The following is a 17,464-nucleotide window of genomic DNA, read 5'->3' as shown; positions in this document are numbered from 1 at the left end:
TGTTCGGCACGGCTCAGCTCGGCACGGCTCGGGTCGGGTCGCCGAGCCGGGACACAGCCGGCGCCGGGCCCGCCCCGCTCCCCCGGGCCCGCTCCCCGGTCCGCCCCTGCCTGGGGCAGCACCTGGGCACGGCCCGGTCAGTGCCGGCGGGTCCCCGGGGGGTGCGTTTGGCCGGAGCGCGCCCGCAGGGAGGGCGTCCATCCTCCCGTACCCCCTGCGACCCCGCGAGTGTCCGGCGTAGCCCGCGGGGCGGGGAGCAGAGCTTCCCCACCCGCTTGGTGGGGACGGAGTAAGTTGAGTTGCCACCAGTATGGCACTGGGACAGCGGGACCCGACCCAGAACCTCTCGTGTGACAGCGCAGGGCCAGTTACATGACTGTGCCAGGTCAGGTGTGATGACAGGGCCGGGGTACAGAAGGTGCGCCAGGTCAGGTGTGGTGACAGAGCCAGGGTACACAAGGTGCGCCAGGTCAGCTGGGGTGACAGGGCCGGGTACGCAGCTGTGCCAGGTCAGGTGTGCCGGGCTGTCGCCCTGAGGCACTTGTATGCCGGCAGGTGCCCTCCAAAGTCCTGCCCCCGCCCCGGCAGCCTCCCACTGGTCCCAAACCCAGCAGAAACCAGACCACCTCGGCCCAGTTTCTTTCTCAGGGTGCCGAGATGCACCGCCTTAGCTGCACTTAAACTCGGCTGTCATAAAATGCTCCAGGGGCCTCATTCTCTTCCAAGTCTTGTCAAGATTCGCATCTGGTTTGCAAGTCAGACAAACGCGGATGAAAAACACTTTGTGTTCCCCTGCAAGAACCAGTGTCCCGCGGTACCGCTCATCCCGCAGCTCCGACCGGCACTGGCTCGGTGTGCGCGGCCACACCTCGGGAGGGGGTTCTTTATGAAGCACAGCGTCCTGCGCACGCCTAGACAGCCTTTGCCCCGTCTTTCTACGCGCGGGTGGGGAGCTCAGCCCGCTCCCCCCGGAGCGGTCCCGCTGCCCCGGGGCGGAGCGCGGCCCGGCGCTCACCGATGACGGCGGAGCGGGCGGAAGGGGCGGTGGCGGCGGGCGGAAAGCGGCGGGCGGGGCGATGGGCCCGAGGCGGCGGCGGTGAGCGGCGCGGCCATGGCGGCGGCGGCCCGCGGCTGCCCCCCGGCGGGCTCCGGGGACCGCGCCCTGGCCGAGCTACTGCTCGAGTTCTCCCGGGCACAGTACCGCGCCAAGGACGGCGGCGGCGCCGCCGCTGCCAAGGTGAGGGCACCGGGGCTCGGGGGGAGCGGGGTTCGGGGGTCCCGGCGCGGCGGGCACTGAGCGGTGGCTCTGCGCAGGTGGAGCGGATCGAGCGGCGGTGCCTGGAGCTCTTCGGCCGCGATTATCGCTACAGCGTGATCCCCAACCTGCACGGCGAGGTCTGCGCCCACTACCCGCGCTACATCGTCCTCCTGGAGCGCGACGCCGGCCGCGACCCGTAAGGCCCCCGGTCCCCGTGTCCCGCCCCGCGCAGCTCACACCCGCCGGAGCGGTGCTGGTTGTTGTTGTTGTCGTTGTACCGGGGAGCCCTCTCGCCCGCCGCTGCTGTCCGGGGGAAGCCCTGCACTGCGCTAATTATAGCCGGCGGTGTCACCGCTCCGGGGGCTCCCCTCGCTGCCTCCCGGGGCTGCCGCGCTCCCGTGGGGCTCCTCCCAGCGCCCCGGGGCTCCTGGGCTGCCGTGGTGAAAACTGAACCTGTAAGGAGGGGTGTGAAGGAAGCGCCGGTGCTCCAGGGCAGCGCCAGCAACGCTGCATGTGGCCCTGGAGTAAAGGCGAGCACAGCGCTGGGTCCTGGTGGTTACTCTGCTGCGGCTCGTCCGAAGGCTCGAGGCTGAGTGTGAGACTGTGTGATGCTCGCCCTCTCTTGATGAGGTGCCCGTGGTCTCGCTGCAAGGCCTCTGATATGGGGAATTTTAGTCTGCAAAGCATCTCGGGGCACGGGGTCTGATAAGGACTAGGCAGAAGAGGCATTTTGGCAGATATTTCTGTCATTCTAGGCTGTTTCACCTCTCCCCACCGCAAAGGGCAGGTCAGTGGGCACTGAGGTTTAGTGAGCTAACGGGAAATGCTTCCTGGCAGTTTGATGCATGTCTAAGCCAACGTATTTCTGGACTTTGACCCACAGGCCCAGGATCACGTTGGTCTCACGTTGCTCCCTGCAGCTCCAACCACAGCATCTCAGTTTTATTTTTAATTCCAACAAGACATAACGCAGTTTTGCAGTCTTAACTGCATGCCCGTGATAACCATAACATGTTCAAAAGAATGATCACCAAGTCCCCCTCACATGTCCAGCTGCTTTGCCTGAGGAAGGCAAACCATCACCTGCTGTGCTGGCACATGGGCTGGGTGCTGTAGGAGGGGGTCTTTGGAAACCAGCCACAACTGACTGTCAGATGGGAGAATTTCTGTTTGATGGTTGGATTAGATTAGAAGAGATTAAACCCCTTGCTGCAAAAAACAGGAAACTGAAGTCTGAAGCAGTAAATGTAACTAGGGAAGAGAAACTGAATGCTTCTGCTTTCCTGCTCTTGCAAGAGGAAAGGGTGCTTTAATTTTTCTGACAAGTATTCGAAACAAGAGTATTCACACTTGATGCCCCATTTTCTTCTGTGACTTGTGCAAGCCAGCAGTGGCAATTAACTTTTTTGAAACTCATTCTCCAAGTCTTGATTTGCTGTCCCAGAGAGTCATGGAAACAGACTACATTTTATCATCCCTCTCCTGATTTCTGGGCAATACTCTCTGTCAAAGCTGCTAAGTGATCTTTAGACAAATTCAGGTTTTAGTTTCATCGTTGCATGGCTGTGGAATAATTATTACATAGAGACTGTTGCACTTCTTGTGTTACAAAACACAAGAACCTCTTCCAGTGAGCAGGACACTCTCTCTAGGACTGTGTGTCTTTGGCTGCCTTTCGTAGAACCAGAGAATGGTTTGAGTTAGAAGGGACCTTAAAAGATCCCTGGTTCCATCCCCCATGCCAGGGGCAGCAACACCTTCCACTGGACCAGGTTGCTCAGGGTGCCATCCAGCCCGGCCTTGGACAGTTCTGCTTTCATTTTTGTAATGTTCTTAATCAGCTGCTAAGATCTTCTTGAGGCTTCACACCTCTGAGAATACTAAGGTGTTTCAGAAACAGTTTTCACTTGTGCAAACACTGCTGGAACACCTGCTTCTGGAGCATGTGGGGAACCAGCAAAAAATGGATACTTTTAACCCAGATCAGTTTCCTGATCCTGTTCATTTTGTGGCTGGGCAGCTCAGGGAAGAAAGGATGTTGCTTGGTCAAAGTTTGCTAATACTACTCTGAAATCCAGGCAGGTGCAGGAGGAATTCCATGTGTGTTTTTAGTCTCCATGTCCCTTGATCCTCACAGGTGCTGACTGTGAGGAGTCACAAAAAGTAGCAGAGTGTGTCTGATACTCAGGAGTCTTTCCCTGTGCTTGGAAATTTCTGATGTCACCTCACCACACTGCTGAGTACAAGGGGATGATCACTACCCTGGTCCTGCTGGCCACACTATTGCTGATAAAAGCCAGGATGCCCTTGGCCACCTGGGCACATGCTGGCTCATGTTCACCTTGCTCTCAACCAGCACCCACAGGTCCTTTTCTGCTGAGCAGCTTTCCAGACCCAACATAACTTGGCAGTTACTGTGATTGTGCTTAATGAAAATGTCCAAATCTCAGTCACAGGCCACATCTTTGGTTTTACAAGATGATCCTGTTATGTGTCTGCACTCCAAATGAATATGATCACAGTTGTGTGTAATCTAGCAACATAAGAGGAACACTTTGTTCCAGTGCTGTTATGGTCGCGCAAAGAGGAGCATCTCTGCTTCAGGCCTATCTAAAATAGTTGCCAAAACAGTTGCTTGCTCTTACAGGACATGTTTCCCTTGCATTTAAAAAGATTACTTTGGGTTTGGGGTCTGATTTTGGGTGGAGGGAGGTCAAGAAGTAAGCTTTGCCCAGCAGTATCTTCTGGAAAACAAATTTCTGAAGAACAACATCCCCTCCACCCCTCCACCCGAACACCAAAAGGTTAAAAAAAAAAAAAAAAGTCACACGTTATTCCTTCTGCCTTATTCTCTGCCTTGTGCCAAACAGCCTTAATGATGCTCTTTCATGTTGCTGAAGAGTGCTCTTTTTGAACCTTTTTCAGTAGATTTTACTCCTACTTACATTGCATTTAATCACTAGTCCCTGTAAAAGCATTACACCTGTTCTTCAGAGCAGGTCAGCCCTCCCCTTACTACAGTAGTCTCAGTACAACTGTGTTTGTTTACCATGTTTACCTCTAGCTCTTGTTTATCTCTCTCTTTACTGATGATGGTTATTGAGATGAGAAGATCCGAGAGCCCTGTTTGTAGCACAGCCATAACAGATAGCAGAGCAGGTCTCTCCAGAGTGTTTGCAGACATGGTGTGCCTGGGAGAGGGGCTCATCCTTCTGTGTCCCCAGTGGGGTGTTGGGCTTCCTGCTTGCCCCATGCCCCAGGTTCCTGCCAAGCTGCTCAGGCTCATTCCCCAGTGCTGCGATGCCTCTCCAGGGAATTGCAGTGAGTGTGCTGAGAGGTGAAACGTGTTGTCTTGTCTCAGCCCCTGAGGATGCACTTCTCTTACAATTTCTGATCTTTCAGGCATTGCATTTTTGCAGAATCCCTTCTTCTGGACTTAAAAGCAGTCCCGTGGAGCTATTCTGGTTACACTGCATTAAAGTTCTTGTTTCCATCTGTATTCTCTTTTGCAAAGGAAACATAAAGGCAACTGGAGCAGAGTGCAGGATATGTCTCTTGATTGCATGCATTCATTTAAAAACAACCCCACAACCAAATCTGTGCGTCACAATCTCCAAGTTTCAAAATAGTTTGGTGTTGGGAATTATACACAAAGGCATCTCTTCTCACACTGCTCACGTTTTCCTGTCTTTGCAATTAGTACCCTCACATTCACAGCGTTTAAAGAAGATTAGCGTGGGTTCTTGTTCTTTAAATTCTGGTATATGTCAAAGCTCTTTGGAGCTGGACTGTAAAATAGTTGTGTGTGCAGGGAAATGTGAATAAACTTAAGCCTCCATTAATTCTGAGAACTTTTTCCTTCTTTCCTTTCCTTTTTTTCCTTTTTTTTTTTTTTTAAATGTAGGACTTGAAGGTCTTGTTTGCTGTTTCTCTGCTTCCACTGCTACCACCTTGTATAATCTTTTCCACAAGCAGATCAATTTCCTTGTTAATAATAGGTTAATTTTTTTAATCCTTCCCAGAATGGCAGCTGCTGGTATGTTGCTCCACACTCTCACTGATTCTGAAGTTTAGCAACTTTCTTTTAACTTCTGGCACAAAGGTATTAATTTGTTCTTAGGCCAGCATTATTCTTTGCCTTTGAGTTCTCCTCCTCCCTTGTTCTCTCCTTCCCCCTGAAGAGCTGTGTCCTCGCTTCATCTGCTCTGCCAGTCAGTCCCTGGTGGTTTCTCTTGCAGCGTGGACTGTCCCTTGGCCATCCTACTCATCTTGCTGTGCCTTTTCATGCAGGGGTGGGTCACCAGGATCAGATGCCTTAGGTGAGAGCTTGTGCTCTGCACAGTAATGCTGGTACTTCTCCATCCCTCTGGGGAATTTCCTATGATCTTATTTTTCCCTTTTTTCAGACTTACTATGTTGATAATGTGTGAGGATCCAGAGACAACCAGTTCATCTAGGCTGTTCTACTGTGCTCCACTACTGGAAAGGGCTACTGGAGATTCTTGTTAAACATCTCTAAGTGCATGGCCATGCAGTTTTGTATGTCCAGACTTCACCTGGTTTCTATTATGTCAGTCTGGATACTTCTCCAATTCATTATGGCAACTTTAGTCCTCCTTACATTGATTTGCTGTTTTGAAGGCCTGTGTAGTTCAGAATTAAGTTTGGATTCCTATCAAATGTAGACACTACAGGAAAAATTGCAGCAATTTTAATTTGTTTCCAGATTGTCTCCCAACATGGAACACGCTTCTATTTTGACTTCAAGCAGAAAACCAAACAAAATGTAGTTATACAGATGCAGCTGACATTAATCTAAGGACCCTGCTCAACCCACTAGCTGATTTACAGACCATTGTTTAATTAACTGGCAACACAAGTACTTGAGTGACCAGAACTAAGGTTCATGGAGCTTTCAAGATTTGATTCTCTATTTTATTTATTTTTCCTTGAAAAATTACTATCAATCTGATAGCGAATTCACTAGGATGGTAGTGCTGAGCTACTTTGATGGAAAGGTGATGGGGAGGAAAGCAGAGCATGTATTTTTGTAGGCACTGTCTCACTCCGGCAGTCCTTCACTAGTAATCCACATGTTAGTCTGCATCAGACCCTTCTGATGGTGCTGATATTGCCAGCCCCTGATGGTGCTGTCATGTACTGTGCACTGGTCTTTCAAAATAAAGAAAAGGTGACAGAAAAGTGTCTCTACGTGTTGTACCGCAGCAGAAGCAGTTCTCAAAGAGGTGTCCTCTTGCTTGCTGACTTCAGAGCTGGCTTCTAGGGGAAGGGGATGGGGACTGCAGCCCAGGGTGTCTGTGGCAGCTTTGCTGAAGGGTGTGTGAGGAGATGCTCTGTGTACTGACCCGAATCTCTGCCCACTAGGTTTGAGAGCACTGTGCAGGTTGGCAAACTGCAGGACCTCATCAACCGGAGTAAGATGGCGAGGTGTAGAGGACGCTTTGTTTGCCCTGTCATTCTGTACAAGGGAAAGGTAAAGCTTTGTGGGTTACCTGTCTTTATGTAAAAAATGACCTTTGTTCCCAGTGTAAGAACTGTGTGGCCACGTCTTCAGTCAGTTGCCACCTTTCCAAAGGGTGTAAAAATCTGTACTTAGGTACAAGCAGGCAGCCTGTAGTAGTAGGTAGCATTTGCTGTCTAGGCTGCATAAGTCATCTGTGGAGACTTTGGGCTATTTTTCCCCACCAAGTCATGAGCCTTGCACCAAAGAGCTAAGATTTTTTTCTCCATATATGTGTCCCTTCTGAAGGACTAAAGATATTTGATGTTTGGGAGGGGAAAGATAATTATTTCCCTTTCAGCCCCTTACACTTCCCAGCAGTGAGCTTCCTTTGAGTAACTTTTCTCTCTAGAAAGAAGCTTCCCTTGTCTGTTCCCTGGAGAAGCAAGATTGCAAAAATGGTCTTATGAATGTGTGGGCTTCCCTGCAAGGGGATCTGTAAGAAAGTGAAATTAGATTCATTTTTATGTGAATTACTTAAACTGTGTGGAAGCCCGTAGGAATAGTCTCATTTAGAATTTAAGTAACTTAATTCAGTTTTCCTAGTTCAATTTAGAAACACTGTATGAGTAGTGAAATCATACCTGTAACAATTTTAATCTAACTTGACTGATGCCACTGTGGGCTGCATCTGCTGACCTTTTTCTGCAGGAGTGAACTGCCCAGAGTTCCGTAATATCATCCAGAGGACTGTGGAAATAAGGCTCAAGCAGGGTATTAAGAGAGCATGGGTGTCGCTAACTTGACAGGAACGGATTGTATTAGTGATTTGGAGATCTGGAGATGAAAATGTGATTTAAAAACTAGCTACAGATAAAGGCACTTGGGAGTTTGATGTGTTCAGAGAACTCTATCTGGACCAGGGTGGAGGGGAGACTGCAGAGAGGCGATAGCTGTAAGTGCCAACCTTTCTGTGTAACCTGTCAGCAGATAGGCCAGAGACCTGATAAGGGAAAGACTCCTGGAGCCTGTGTGGTTAATAACAAAATCTTCCTCCAGCATATTTGCAGATCAGCAACTCTGGCCGGCTGGGGAGAGCTCTATGGGCGCACTGGCTACAACTATATCTTCTCAGGTGAGTGAGGGGCCATTTGTCAGTGTCTGCCTGGTGAGACTGGTCAGTGCTGGCACAGTGACCTACACAAAGCAAGCTCTTCCCAAGAGTTGATGAAGAGCTCTAGCATGGACCTGCTTGTATAAGGCTCTGCATAACAGAGCAAAGACTGAAACCTCGTGCCCTATTTCCAAGCACGGTGCTACAGGACAGAGCACCACAACTCATAACAAACAGTGACCAAAGAACTTGAGGCTGAAGAGTGAGTTACAGGAAGCATGTAGGCAAGTAAGGCATCCCGAAGGATTCAGGGCACTGATTCCCAAACATTGGGGATGGGAGTAAAGGAAGAAAGGGGATTAAAATTTGCTGTTGCTTGACTAATCATTGGGATTCAAATCCTACTAATGGTGAGAGATACTGAACTCCAGGGAAGACTCTTTAGGGGAGTAGTGTGTGTCTGTAGTGTGGAAGCTGAAGCTTGGCTTCACAAAGCACTGTAACATTTTTGGGGTGTTCTCTGGCTGTCATTAATGGATTTGACCTGCCTGGCTGCTTTGCAATGACAAGGGAAGAGTGGGCTACATTAGAAAACAGGCTTTTCAGGAAGAGGAAATATGGGGAACTGTTGGGAGCACTTGGATGTGAAGAGAGAGCACCAAACCACAACCTTTTCATGTGTGTACATATCTTGTCAGATTGGGGATTGAGTTGGTTTACACAAGCTTCAGTTCTTGTTGCCTTGCTTGCAGGAGGTTCTGATGATGCTTGGGCAGATGCAGAAGACATTTCTGAGGAAGATCCTGCACTTAGGTTTGTATGCATCAGTGGGATGGGGAAAAAGGAGTTTGGACATAAGCTGACTGGCTCAGCCACTCAATTCTGCTCTCTTCTGGTCTGGGCTTTGGGCACGGGCTTGAGACCATCACCATCTTTTGAAAGAGTCTTGAATTCTAACGGCTGGCTGAACCCAGTGTAACTGAAGCCTGCTAATCTATTGCCAGAGGGAAGAGCTGGAGACAGGAATATGTAGAGCTATTTAAAAAGGTGTTTGAACTGCACAGACATGTTTACTTTATCGAAAAGTACATTTCCAGGCTGGATAAATTGTTCTGTATCTTATGTGCTTTCTGAAGAACAGAGTGAGATGGGAGAAGGGACCATAAGCACAAAGTTCACAGTGTCAGTTTGTTGCAGAGTCTGACTCAGACCTGTGGAGACAAGGTTCGTGCTATGCAGCTTGTGGCTAGAAGTGGTTCTGGGAAGAACTGTGGCAGTATTGTGCAAAGAATCAGACTCAACGTGGTCGGTCTTCCATGCTCACCTTGCTTTGCCTCACTCTGTCTTGCAGAAATGCAGATTCCCAGCTGTTTGACAAGGTCAGAGGGCACGACATCAAGTTGCTTCGATACCTGTCTGTCCGATACATCTGTGACCTGATGGTGGAAAACAAGAAGGTGAAGTTTGGCTTGAAGTGAGTCTGGGTTCATTTGTTTTTGTGCAGGGTTTGGTTTGCAGGTAGTATAGCCCTTAGATGTTAATTGCTGTCAGGCATACACTCAGCATCCTGGAAGCACTCCCTGAAAGAGTCCTACAGCAGGATTGGTTAGTTGATGGCTTAAAGAGAACTCCAAGCTTTTAGGCCAGAGAAAGCCGTATCAATGGGCAAGATAGCTGCCTTCCTCTGTCTTCTGCAGTCTGAATGGGTTTTTTTGTGTAGCACTTACAGTGATGAGACAGTCAGCCCTTCATAAGGGGGAGAGCGAAGGAGCCCTCTGCTTGTGTGTAGGAACAGAGGTAGATGTTTCTCCTGCTTCTCTCAGAGAAAAGCTTTAGTGATTGTGGGCTATACCTATTTATTTGGATGTGTTGAGTAAGTTTTGCCCCTGCTCACTACTTAGTCCAGTCATCGTGCAGGGAGATGTGACAGGTAGCTTTTTGGGTGCTGGTGTCTGTGTGAAAAATACTCTGCAAATATCTGCTGTTCTCCTCTTGTCCTGTGCAGTGTGACGTCTTCTGAGAAGGTGGACAAAGCTCAACGTTACGCTGATTTCACGCTTCTCTCCATCCCATACCCAGGTACAGGAATGATGTCCAGAGGGAATCCCAAGGGACAGGTGACAATCCGTTTCTGAGGACTGGGAAATAACTCTGTGTGTGTGTGTGTGTGTGTGTGTGTGTGTGTGTGTGTGGTGAAATGACTTTGGCTTGCTGAATGTTTCCTATGCTCCCTCTGGAGAGAAGCTCTTTTAAACTGAGAACAGAGCAATGATTCTGGATGTTCTGGCAGTGTGAGTCAGCATTAGGCACTCTTTGAGGTGACAAAATAATTTTTCAGCAGTTCTTATTAATTCAGGCACGGAGAAAAAGTCCCAGAGGTGGAGCCGGTTAAGGTGGCCTTTGACATCCCTGCAACAACAAAATACTACTTGATGCAAAATACATATCTTGTTCTGTGTTATGTAAAAACCCAATTCTTAAGGGTAATTTCTAGTCTAGTGTTCCAGAGCTCCACTGTAAGAAATCCTCAGTGCTAGGCAGAACAGTTCACCTGAACCTGCAGCGTACGACAGATCCAGCCCAATCCAGCCTGTCTCCCTGGCTATATCTGTCCCTGTGCCTAGCAACCACTGCTGGGTCACTTGCACTCTTACAGATGAACTGAATATTGCTGCCTGCCTGCTGATCTCAGGCTGAGCAATAGGATAGGATGCGAGGCTGCTGTGCTTGAGGTCTGTCTGCAGACTCTTCTTTTTCCCCTGTGCATAAAGAAAGGGAAGGGAATAAAAAACAAAACCCAGCAAAACTGTTGTGAATGATCCAGATCCCAGACTTTTTCTTGATTGCTTGTTGTTGCCCTTAAACATTTTTTTTTAGAAGTGTATTTCCTTTTATACAGAAATTAGTGAGAAATTGATGTGCAGGTTGCCAAGGTACACAGAAATAAGAGTATTCCTGGTTTCTGTAGTAAATAGCACAGATATATGTTGCTGCTGCACACCTCACCAGACTTGGAACATGAGAGAGACAGTGTACACTGGTCTTTTGTAGGGCTGTAAAGAATGAGGAAGAAGTGACTATAGAGTTAAGCTGCAGAGTTGTTACTGTATGAGGATCTGCATATGGTAAGCAATATTCAGATGGTCCTTCCTCTTCTGCCATCTGAGACAGCTGCTTTTTTGTAGCAGCTCTTCACTGCCACACTAGAAGTAAACCTTATAAAACTGGAAATCCCCCCTGCAGATGTTGCCTGATTTCAGTAGTGCTGGTCCATGGGGGAATGTTGTCATACACATCTAAGGATCAGCAACCCCTCTAGTGACTGGCCAAATTCATTCTTGCTTATGTTTCCAGGGTTGCACTGGAAGAATTTCTGTTTTGTAATTTGTTTCTGAAGATATTCTGAGATCCTGTTGTCTTAGGTGGGTGAGGCAGTGTCCAGATAGAGAGTCGTAGAATCGTATTGGTTGCAAAAGACCTTTAAGATCATTGAATCCAATTGTTAACACAGCACTGCCCAGACCACCACTAAACCATGTCCCTGAGTGCCACATCTACACAGCTTTTGAATACCTCCAGGGATGGTGACTCCACTCCTTGCTGGGGGTGCATTCGATCCTCTCATCGAGATCATAGATAAGGATATTGAACAGGACTGGCCCCAGTGCTGAGCCCTGGGGAACACCACTGGTGACCAACCACCAACTGCATTTAACTCCATTCACCACCACTCTTTGGGCTTGGCCATCCAGACAGTTTTTCACTGAGCAAAGAGTAAGAACTGTCTGGAGTGAAAGACTTGGGTTAAAATGGCACATCTGTAGAAGCTTTTGGTGTTTATAGATGCCAACACTTACTGCCATAATCCCCCATTTTTTACTTTAAGCCATTGTTTAATTGGAGTTAAGTCTGAACTGACAGATTGTATCCTGACTGCGTTTCTGAGGATTAGTCCTGTCCTTGCACAAAGAGGGGGTTTTCTTGCCATTGGAGTTACTTGAGACTTGAGGGTGGGAATCTCTGTCTGTGTTCTGTGCCTGGCACAGGGGTGTCTTGGTGCTGTAGCACTGCTGGGGCACACACAGCGTGCTGGGAGAGGTGTTCTGTGTAGCCTGCGGGCAGCCGCAGTGCTAATGGTGCTGCTCAGCTGTGACTAAGTGACTGCAGTTTGCAGCAGAGACTTCAAATGGTTGTTTGAGAGGAGCAGAGCCAAAGGACACACTTCAGGAGGGAAGGGCTTGGGGGAGGGCTTGGAAGTGGTTATGTACCTTCTTCCTTCAGATGGGGCAAATCGTGTGTTTGAAAGAGGAGACTCGAATGCGAGAGAAATCACAGCCACCTCTGACAGAGCCCTTTCTTGTTGCCTGCAGCAGTGCCCTGTGAAAGTTGGCTTTCCCCAGGGCTCTGCCAACACCTTCTTTTGCTGGTTCCTTCTCACTCAGCATGTCAAGCTGATGCCTTAGATTGGTGCAAAAGTCCGTGGCCCTGCAAAGCATAGCTGCCTTGGTGAAACTACTTGTTTGGGAAAGAACAAAATCAGTCCCTCAGACTCCACGTTTGCTGTGTTTGGAGTTTGGCCTTTGCTGTGTAAGTGTCTTCGCTGCTGAGTGCCCTGGGCTGTTGTTGCTGGAGGGAGTGCTGCACACTGTACTGATGATTACTGCTCTTCTCTTCCCACAGGCAGCGGTTTTGATTGGTTTGGTGTTCTGGAGCCCGGGGCTGCCAGCACTTCCAGTCCCACAGGGCACTTCACTTGTTAGATACCAGTTATCTGAACAGTTGTTCATTATCTCTTTTTCTTGCAGGCTGTGAATTTTTTAAGGACTACAAAGACCGGGATTATACAGCTGAAGGTCTCATATTTAACTGGAAACAGGTACATGGATGTTACAAAATGGAGAGCTGTGGGCTTTACTGGGCTTAAGTCTTTCCTCACAGTTTTTGAGCAATTGTATATGTCACGTACCTATTTCTGATCATAAGGAGGAAACCACTAGAACAAACAAAACAGATAGTGAAATTATCTAAATGAAGATATGCTAGATTGTTAATTGTAAAATTCATATGCAAAATAAATGAATCATTATCCTGAAGTCTATGGTGCTTGACCTCTGGTGGAAGGTATGGGTTGCTCCTGGTTTTGAATTTTGATATCTTATTGATAGCTTCTGTTCTCAGTTCCTTCTTCATATTCTGTCTCCTACTGAAGAAGATGGTTGAGTGGAGCAGCCCTACAGAAATTCAGAAACTAATACGCCTGACTTTCACCATTGGGAGCTCATAAAAGCTCCTCTTGTCCATTAGTCCTTCCAAGAGTCTTATGAGTTAATTCTTACCTCTTCAAGTTTTTGCATCCGAAGATGCTTCGCTGAGGTGTTTTCTTCTAATGCCAACCATTTGGCATTTGTTGTCTTGTTTTTTTCTGGAACTCAGTCCCTTCAAGTCATGACTTTTCTCTAACCAGCTGTGTTTGGGTTTTTTGCAGGACTATGTAGATGCTCCATTAAGTATCCCAGTCTCTCTGACCCAGTCTCTGAATATTGATTGGAGCGAGTACCAGGTGAGCAAAGCGGATGCCTCTGTGGGAGGTCAGAGCTGTATTCAGGAAGGATCAGTAAAGATCTGAAGTCTGGCTTGCTCCTATTGCTGTAATCTGTCTCACTTCATACCATCCCAGTGGGGGCGAGGCTGTTCAGAATGGCAGTGGAACTCCTCTACCCAAAAGCTCTGTAAAGTCAAATCTCTTTCTGTAGCTTTCGAAACTTTGCAATCCATTAGGGAGATAGGTTGCTAACAAAGGTAAGGAACATGACAGGCACTTGTTCTCAATCTCAGCTCTACACTGGGCATGCTTCCTTGTCTGTGGAGAGTCTTGAGAGAGGTCAGCCTTCCTGTATGTGAGCAGAGCTGAGTGACTGGACACCTTCCTCACAGGTGTGCAAGGTGCCTGTCCTATGGGAGACAAGTAGAAAGTCTTAACTGACTGTGGCAGGTCTCCACTCCTGATTACTGTGACAGCATGGCAAATGGTAATTGAACTCTTATGTTTGCCCGGGCTTTGAGGTTTACCTTTGTTCACACCAGGGAGTATCACCTTATACTACTGATTAGTGCACTCCATTTCACACATCAGTGGACCTACCAGGTTTTGTGATGACTGACTGTGCTGGAAAGTGTCACATTGCTGTGCTCTGTGGCTGGAAACACCACAGAACCAGCAGAGCTCCCCTTGCAGGGCCAGTGTTTGCTGTCAGTGATGTAAACACTGTTTAAGTGCCAGCATAAGTAGAATCACAGAAAAATGCCTGGCAGTATTGAAGCAGAACTAATAGAACCACAGCTTGTGTATGGCTAGAAATTGTTCACTAGAATACTGAGCAGCCAGTATTTTAAAAAGGATATTAAAAATTGAAGAGGATGTCATAAATAGACACAGAAATTATTTGAGGACTGGAGAAAGTGCTTCACTCAAAGCTGAAGTTCTCAGTCTGTTTAGCTAATCACTAAGGTGATGGAGGGTTGACTTGATTAATGTGTAAGTACATTTGCAGGGAGAAAATACTGATTCTAAAGCACTCTTCAGTCTGGGGAAGAAGAGCTGCACAAGAAGTAATATCTGCAATCTGAAATCAGACCTTCAGATAAGGAAAAGCAGTCTTGCATGTTATTTTTGAAGATGATCTGTTGGAACATGCTGCCAAAGGACGAATGAGCTGTCACCCCTAGCTGAGGTGCTTCTCTGGGCAAAGATGTTGCCAAGTGCAAGCTTCAGGCTGTACTTGGGGCAACTGAACAAAACTTTCTAGTTTGTGGTATAGAGAGATCAGACTGGATAATTAAATGATTCCTTCTGACATGAGCACAAGATAGGATTGAATTGGGCAGATAAAAGGCTTCTGTGTTTTTCTGCCCCAGGCTGAATGTATTCCCCATTTCCCTACTCTTTTGTGGCTGTGCAGATTTCATGGCAGAGCAGTATGTTCTTTGTCTGACACTGCTCTTCAGTGTGGTTACATGCACATGTGCACACATGCAAGCACACAGCAAGTGTTCCATTGCTGGTGGTAAGATGTCACTTGTACCACTAACATTTTTACCATGAAATGCATCCCTTTCCTTACCCTTTCCTTGCCAGTGCTATCCTATTTTCCTTAAGCTAGTTCTGACTGATCAAACCACTGAAATTCCTGCATCTTCTCATGACACAGTGGTCCAGTGACAAGCTTGGGCTTGTTCTGATGTTTTTCACCTGTGTGTCCTGTAGTGCTGGAGGTCTCTGAGTTCAGAGCCCTTCTGTGGTGCTGCTGCTACTTGGGAATTACTGCAGAAATCCGGTGCCTGTCTGGAGTAGTGGGAGAGGGTCAGCCAGCAGCCAGCTGGGGACATTTTCAAGGGCCGAAGGGTTTTGAGCAAAGTGCTTGGGTTATGGGAACAGGCTGCAGACCTTGGCCTGCACACCCCATCGTGCTGCTTGCATCCCATACACAGCTGTAACGTGGCTGAGCCACTTGGTGAAGTGCTCGTGTGCATGGGCTGCAGAACTGGGTCAGTGCTCCACAGGTGTTTGCTGCCTCTCTGAGCATGGTCTGCTTGGAGCTCTGGGGCTGCAGGCAAGCAGGTCCCGTGCCAGCCGGGCAGACAGTAGAGACGGCCTTTCATTGTTTTATTTGCCTAGTTGGTATCTTGTCCCTGAGTGCCTTTTGCAGAGGATGGGGGGGGAAGGTCTGTCACTCTGAGGAATGGCCATGTGGTTATTTCTGCTTCGCTGCTGTTCTGGATAGAGCAGCTCTGAACTGCAGAGCAGCCTTTTGCTGTGGGCAGACCCTTGCCCTCAACATTTCTCTTTCTGCAGAGCTGGGACCTCGTACAACAGACACAGAACTACCTGAAGCTGCTGATCTCCATCATCAATAGTGATGGTAAGGCAAGCTCCTTGCTCCCAGCAGTGTAGCTGGGGCAATCACTGTCCCTGGAAGTATTAGTGGCACTGTGGATCAGCCCCAAATACAGAAGAGTCATTTTATAGAGAGCTTCACTTCTCTCCCATCAAGACAGGCTGATGGTCCTACCATCTCACGTCCAGCTCCCCTCTTAGAGAGGGACTTGCTGATTCCTTGAAAACTCTCTCATCCCAGGCATGAAGGGATATCTGAAAACTTAAGCTGATGTTTTACTACTTTAAACTCTAAGAGAAGAAACATTTGTTTCCTCTGCTTGTCGACTCTTGCTCTTGTTTTGCTAGACACCTGTGTTTTGTCCCCCCAGCACAGGGTCTCATTTGTTGCCTGTTTAAGTGCCCCTTCCACTCTCTTTCATCGTGGCCACCCTAACTTTTTGAAAGGTGTCTGTTGCCCCATGTGGCATCCCATTCCCTCCAGTGACTTTCTACTTAGCACTGTTGGATAGATGGAGCCATGGCTGGGTCTGCCAGCATGGCCAACTACAGGCTCTCCTGCAGTAGTTGTGTTGGGACACGCTGTGGATTTTCTGGAGGGCATAGGAGTTGTGTCTTGTGAAACTGAAAAAATGTTCAATTGGGGCAGATTTCTTGCTGATGTGGTGGTAGATTGTGATAGTGGGCTGCAACTGGATAGATCTATGTTCTGGGTAGTAAAGTGATGTTCATTGGTAATTTAGTCGAGTTTATTACTTGAGGAGAAGGTGTGCTTGTAGCATTGGTCTTACTTTTCTGGTCTTTTTGTACTAGGGAAAGTTTGTCATAGATAGAAACCGACCTGAATTACATTAATGACTTCGTGTCTTGAGCAGCTGTCAGGACCAGGACAGCACATCAGCTGGTGCTGCTGATAACCCAGGACACTCTGAGCAATTTGTTGGCTGCCGTATTCAAGACAGAATGTTCTGGCTTGGTGGCTGAGCTCTACTCTTGAGCCTGGGCTGTGGGGACAGAGGGGAACTTGTCTCTACAGATTTGCCATAAAAAAGTCATTGCTCTCGTTGCAACATCCTTTTTTGTCTTTTTCTTTCCTCCCCCTGTGTGGAACAGATGACAGCGGGCTCCTGGTGCACTGTATATCTGGCTGGGATCGAACTCCTCTCTTCATCTCCTTACTGCGCCTCTCCTTATGGGCTGTGAGTACCTGGCTGACCTCCTTTGTTTCTGGGGGTGATTGCTTGGAGGATGAGTGACCGTCACCAGGAAGCAGTGGTGGAGCAGTTAATGTTCCTAATGTTCCTTCAGACATGCTTTCACAGGCAGGTGGAGGAAGCTGGGCGTCTTGGATCACGGTGACGGTTTTCATCAGATCCTGAATTCCCAAGGCCCAGTCCCCAGGGCTGCTGCCTGAAGGCTGTTCTTGTTTGCTTTGCAGGATGGGTTGATCCACACGTCCCTAGAACCATCTGAGATTCTCTACCTGACAGTGGCCTATGACTGGTTTCTCTTTGGGTAGGCACGATCAGTTTTACTCACATGTGCATCCCTGCACAGCAGGGGAGAGGCCTTCGGGGGTCCTCTTTGGTGTTTGTTCGCAACCAAAGGTGGATATTTGGGCAGCTCCCAATGAGCTGGGACAAGAAGGGCTGATGCCCTTTTTTTACCTGAGGTCTCAGACATCTGGCCATCCTTGACAAGTTGTACTCTTCTGCTGATTCTGGTGTGTGACTGAGC

At 48.3% G+C, this 17,464-nt stretch overlaps 1 protein-coding gene across 3 annotated transcripts in view; it reads left to right on the top strand.

The window, feature by feature from the left end:
- The first annotated feature begins 357 nt into the window (after positions 1 to 357).
- Positions 358 to 17,464, top strand: part of MTMR14 (myotubularin related protein 14) — a 33,083-nt gene continuing 15,976 nt past the window's right edge. The window contains exons 1-12 of one of the 3 annotated variants that reach the window (XM_032698889.1): positions 358 to 390; positions 1,315 to 1,454; positions 6,644 to 6,752; positions 7,779 to 7,854; positions 8,586 to 8,646; positions 9,185 to 9,307; positions 9,839 to 9,912; positions 12,639 to 12,709; positions 13,319 to 13,393; positions 15,686 to 15,752; positions 16,841 to 16,926; positions 17,166 to 17,242. In XM_032698889.1, coding sequence (XP_032554780.1) covers positions 373 to 390; positions 1,315 to 1,454; positions 6,644 to 6,752; positions 7,779 to 7,854; positions 8,586 to 8,646; positions 9,185 to 9,307; positions 9,839 to 9,912; positions 12,639 to 12,709; positions 13,319 to 13,393; positions 15,686 to 15,752; positions 16,841 to 16,926; positions 17,166 to 17,242 — 977 coding nt within the window. In that variant the 5' untranslated portion in view covers positions 358 to 372. Of the gene's footprint in view, positions 391 to 1,052; positions 1,238 to 1,314; positions 1,455 to 6,643; positions 6,753 to 7,778; positions 7,855 to 8,585; positions 8,647 to 9,184; positions 9,308 to 9,838; positions 9,913 to 12,638; positions 12,710 to 13,318; positions 13,394 to 15,685; positions 15,753 to 16,840; positions 16,927 to 17,165; positions 17,243 to 17,464 lie in introns of those variants that run through there. The other 2 variants (XM_032698888.1, XM_032698890.1) reach the window with 2 other exon arrangements.

Source organism: Chiroxiphia lanceolata, chromosome 11 (assembly GCF_009829145.1).
Source record: "Chiroxiphia lanceolata isolate bChiLan1 chromosome 11, bChiLan1.pri, whole genome shotgun sequence".
In the NCBI taxonomy this organism is placed as follows: Eukaryota; Metazoa; Chordata; class Aves; order Passeriformes; family Pipridae; genus Chiroxiphia; species Chiroxiphia lanceolata.
The sequence above is the reverse complement of the archived record's forward strand: the minus strand, read 5'-3'. Positions and strand labels throughout refer to the sequence as shown.